This window comes from Physcomitrium patens, chromosome 18 (assembly GCF_059467195.1).
Source record: "Physcomitrium patens ecotype Gransden chromosome 18, ASM5946719v1, whole genome shotgun sequence".
Classification (NCBI taxonomy): domain Eukaryota; kingdom Viridiplantae; phylum Streptophyta; class Bryopsida; order Funariales; family Funariaceae; genus Physcomitrium; species Physcomitrium patens.
The window spans coordinates 16,222,549-16,226,750 of record NC_143427.1 but is presented as its reverse complement, the minus strand read 5'-3'; the positions used below and the strand labels follow the sequence as shown (position 1 = coordinate 16,226,750).

Genomic DNA, 4,202 nt, shown 5'->3' with positions numbered 1-4,202 from the left:
TCTACTCCATTAAGGGTGATCTACATTTACATCTCAACAGCTATGTATGGACTCCAATAAATAAATTGATGCATATATATTCACCTATTAATCAATACAGTTTACCAGGTTGCTTTGTTAATTGAACGGATGTTTTCACTCTAATATATTCCAGCTGCAGATGATTGATTGTTTAGCATGATCAATTGTGTGGTATAATACTATTTCTGTTGCGGAAATTTTTAGTAGTTGCGTATTATACACTAGCTTTTCTTTTCCTACCAATTGTATCCTCATTTTATGATGTACTCGATATGCTTATTCATTTCATCATACTTTCCCACAATTGACATTTGCACTGTTCCAATTCCACAACAATGGTGAGAAACTGGACAAATTCCGAGAAAAAAGTGCCGTCCCTGAGCCTCTCCCGGACAACACAACGAATCGAACAAACATGATCCAGTGCATACAACAGCAATACTCATCACTAAGACTTCACGCTCTTTTCAAAGCTTTCTAGCGGAAGTTGTCGCAAAACACAAAACACGAAGTTCAATCAAACTTCTAAACAACGATCGAATCAGTCTCACAGCTATCTCATGCAATCTACAATGATAACGCCAAACTGCTAAACATCCTGACGTCATCCCTCCTAAAACATAACAACTCGAGAATGCAAAGCCAAAATATATTCCCAATTGCATTAACGACGGGCGGTGGTCAAACCGATCCGTGGAGGTCACAATGCCAGAGGAACCGCTGGCAATCCACCCGCTGCATTCGCGTGTGACACTGCTCAGCTACTTATTGCATCAACAACCTACAAAACCATGTCGCCCCGTCCTCAACGAATCCGGGGTCCATAAATCATGCTCACTTCACAACAATACTCATCACCCTTCTGTCAATCCCTTCGTTCCATCGGCGGCCCCGGACGCCTCCTCTTCGGGGCAGTCAGCCGCGCAGATGCCAACCAAGGCCATCACATTCTCCTCGCACACTCTTCGCCACCGCCATCTCCACGTCGTCGTCGACGTGCCTCAAATCACCCCTGCAGCCCACACTTCTTCGTCCTGAGGTCGAACACGAACGGCACCAAATACTTCCGCCCGTTCACTCCGTTCACGTTGTAGCTCGCCCCGTTCCTGTCCTTCAGAATCTTCCCCGCATACCCTGGGTACGCGCCCTCGCCGTAGATCCCTCCGCACACCGTCGCAACCTCCAGCGGGTCCAGCGCTCCTCCCTGGTAGTACCCGTTGTTCCGAGGGTTCGTCGCCGCCCCGGCCAACAAGCCGGCGATGCTGATGCACATCCCGTCCACGCCCACGTCCCCGTTCGGAGCCTTCAACGGAGCCGTGTTTGGGCCCGCACCGTACTCCGCCTTCGCATACGGCCACGCGCAGTGCCCCGGACACTGGGTCGCCGGGTTCCCAACCCACACGAATGGCAGCACCTTGTGTTGCGTGGCCGGCGACCGAGTCCAGCTGTGGGTTCCGCACAGAGAGCTGCAGAACCCTTGCACGCCCACATCCGCAGAGGTCAACACCAGGTACACTGCGTTCGGATCCACCCCCGTCGAATTCAGCGACGCCACCACCAGCTTCTCGATATCCGACTCCGCCAGAGACTTCTTCAAGCTGTACTTGGAGTCCGTGTACACCTTCCCCAATGTTACGGTGGCTGCCACGGGCACCTTCTTGCTGTCCTTGTAGTTCTTCAAGATCGCCCACCACCCCGCCACCGTCGGGAAAAGCGTCCGGGGTTTCGGACTCGAGAAAGACCTCACAAAGTCTGTCAATATGGCCTTCTGCTTCTCGCTCCACCCCCCGTAGAATATCACATTCACCTTCAACACGCCACCCGTTCCGGTCAGAAGAGGCCCGTTGTGATACGTCATCTTGATCTGCGGGTCCTGCACCAAAAACTTCATGCCCCCTACAAGGCTCTTCTGCACGAACTCCTTGTATGGCATCGCCCTGCCCCCGTGAGACCACGCCGACTGACCACTCCCGGCATCGAACGAATCCGCCGGGACGCCTTCGGGCGACATGGAATGCCACGACACAGCCAGAATCAGCAAACACGACAGCAATCCGATCACGACGTTCCGGTTCCTGATGGCAGGGTTGGCGACCTGATCCTTCACCAATGTGCTCGGGGCAGCCTTCAGCTTCGTCTCCGAGGATAGCATGGAATTCGTCCGCTGCAAAATGGGAGTGCTGCTACAATCCAGCTTCACGGAAGAGGCCGACCGCTGAAAAGCCGCCATGCTCTCCCGCACAGTCGAAGCGCTCCTCTCCAACTGAGAGGCCATGCTACGCGCTACGACGCGTGCGGTTCCGGCCCACAGATGGACGTGCCACTACAAGGTCGTTGGCAGTGAAACCCTCTAAAATCTGTGCGAGCGTTTGATGAAAATTCGCAAATGCGAAATTGAATATCTGACGATCAGATCTGAAGTCGGAATAGAACGAGACCAACAACCATTGACAGCAGATGCTCAAAGAAATTTGAACTTTCGTCACTACCAACAGTACCGGATGCCAGCCGTGCGTCCCTGGAGCTTGGTTATCAGGAATTTACAGCTCGAAGAGCATTGTTACGGAAAACTGTGATGGATTTCATGCAGGTGGCGAAGTGGCTTGCATGCGACGAACCCTGTGGAAACACTTAGTGTGCCATGAAGCATTGCCCGTGTGTGTGTGTGAGAGAGAGAGAGAGAGAGAGAGAATGTGAGCGAGAAACCGCAGTCTAGGGATAGCTGAACCTGTAGCGGCAAGCTGCGGTAGAGGTTTAAGTGCGGCTTCGTGCACTTGATGTACAGGTTTTGTCCTCTCTTGGATCTGTTTAAAACTGCAGACTTGCATCGAACATGTCTGAGATCGAGATGTTCAGGGCGCGGATTACGTAGCGCGGCGAACGAGCCGAGTTGAAGCGCAGTGGCCGCCATGATAGTAGGACTGACCGAACAAGCGGCGCCATGCTGAGAGGTTAGTGGTGAGGCGTTGCGAGTTGCAACACTCGGGATTGTCAGAGGCGGTTTTGCGGGAGCTAAACGGCAGGGTGACACCGTGATCTGGGCGTTTAGTTGGCATGGCGTTGCTGGTTGCGGTGCCCAGGTCACAGCGTCGGACCCACCTGGGCATGGTCGCCGATTTAGACCCCGCAAATGCGTGGTCGGCTCATCAACGTCACCACCACGATGACGACCACTACGATTACCATGTAGGTGAGGCGTGTCTTTTCGAGTCGCCCAGTAGGGGATTCCCCTCTGATTAAGCGCTTCCCTTTTTTCCCATGTCTGCTGCATCGGCACCTGTGAATTTGAGGTTTTGTCGCGGCCCCTGGGTGGGGGCTTCAGCGGCGGGGTGTGGGTGGAGAGGAGAGCTAAGGACAGTGTTAGTTCCAGCCTCCATTTGAAATCTCGGATTGTTTGTTAAAACTTTTGCAGATGCTTTCCTTACCCTCAAGTACATCCAAATGCTCCACTTGAATGCCCACACACCTTCTTTCTCTCCCCCCCTAAATTCCGACTTGGCTCGCTTCTTCGGAAGAAAATCTAAATAACTCGCACACGTGTCACTTTGGAGTTGGAAAGTACCCCTCTCCCCCCTCAATCAATACAAATGGAAACAGAATATCTTCCTCTCTCGCAATACCTCTTCCTATGACTTCGTGTGTCAGTGATTACATGCCGATTCTTGGCGCCCACATGACCACTCTGCCACAAATCTCTCCTAAATTAGTCATTCTGTGCGTCAGATGTTTATGTATTAAAGTCCATGGTTTGTGTTCTGGAATGACTTCTGATTTAACACAGTCTTTATTTATCCTCTCCATTGTCACAAACGGTTGTCATTGTAAATATGATTATGATTTCTTATCAACATTTGGAATAATGCTTTTAGGAATTGTGTATTACCCTAGCTAATACTATGGTTAAAACTAAATAAAACCAAAGTGACAATCTGGTTCCGAACACAGAATTTCTAAAGAACAACATTCAAAATAACTGAAATCATCTGAACACGATTTATTGCACATCTTTTACTGTGAGGTAATCTAATCTAATTTTTATAATATAAATTCTAGTTTTTAAATTTAATGAAAAAACAGATATAGATATTAATATATACATATGAATACATTATCCTTCTTCTTACCAAACAATGAAATTTTGTATACTCTTAATTTCATCACTTTTGTAATTTCTGTACATG

At 49.7% G+C, this 4,202-nt stretch overlaps 1 protein-coding gene across 1 annotated transcript; it reads right to left on the bottom strand.

Moving 5' to 3' along the window:
* Positions 1-656: 656 nt before the first annotated feature.
* Positions 657-3,415, bottom strand: LOC112295496 (protein PHOSPHATE-INDUCED 1 homolog). Its single transcript, XM_024547194.3, has one exon. It carries the CDS (start codon positions 2,294-2,296, stop codon positions 1,028-1,030), a length of 1,269 nt encoding a protein of 422 aa, XP_024402962.1. The 5' UTR covers positions 2,297-3,415; the 3' UTR covers positions 657-1,027.
* Between the last annotated feature and the right edge of the window lie 787 nt (positions 3,416-4,202).

Excerpts from the sequence above, each read along its gene's own strand:
- LOC112295496 (XM_024547194.3), bottom strand. The coding sequence starts at position 2,296 with ATGGCCTCTCAGTTGGAGAGGAGCGCTTCGACTGTGCGGGAGAGCATG.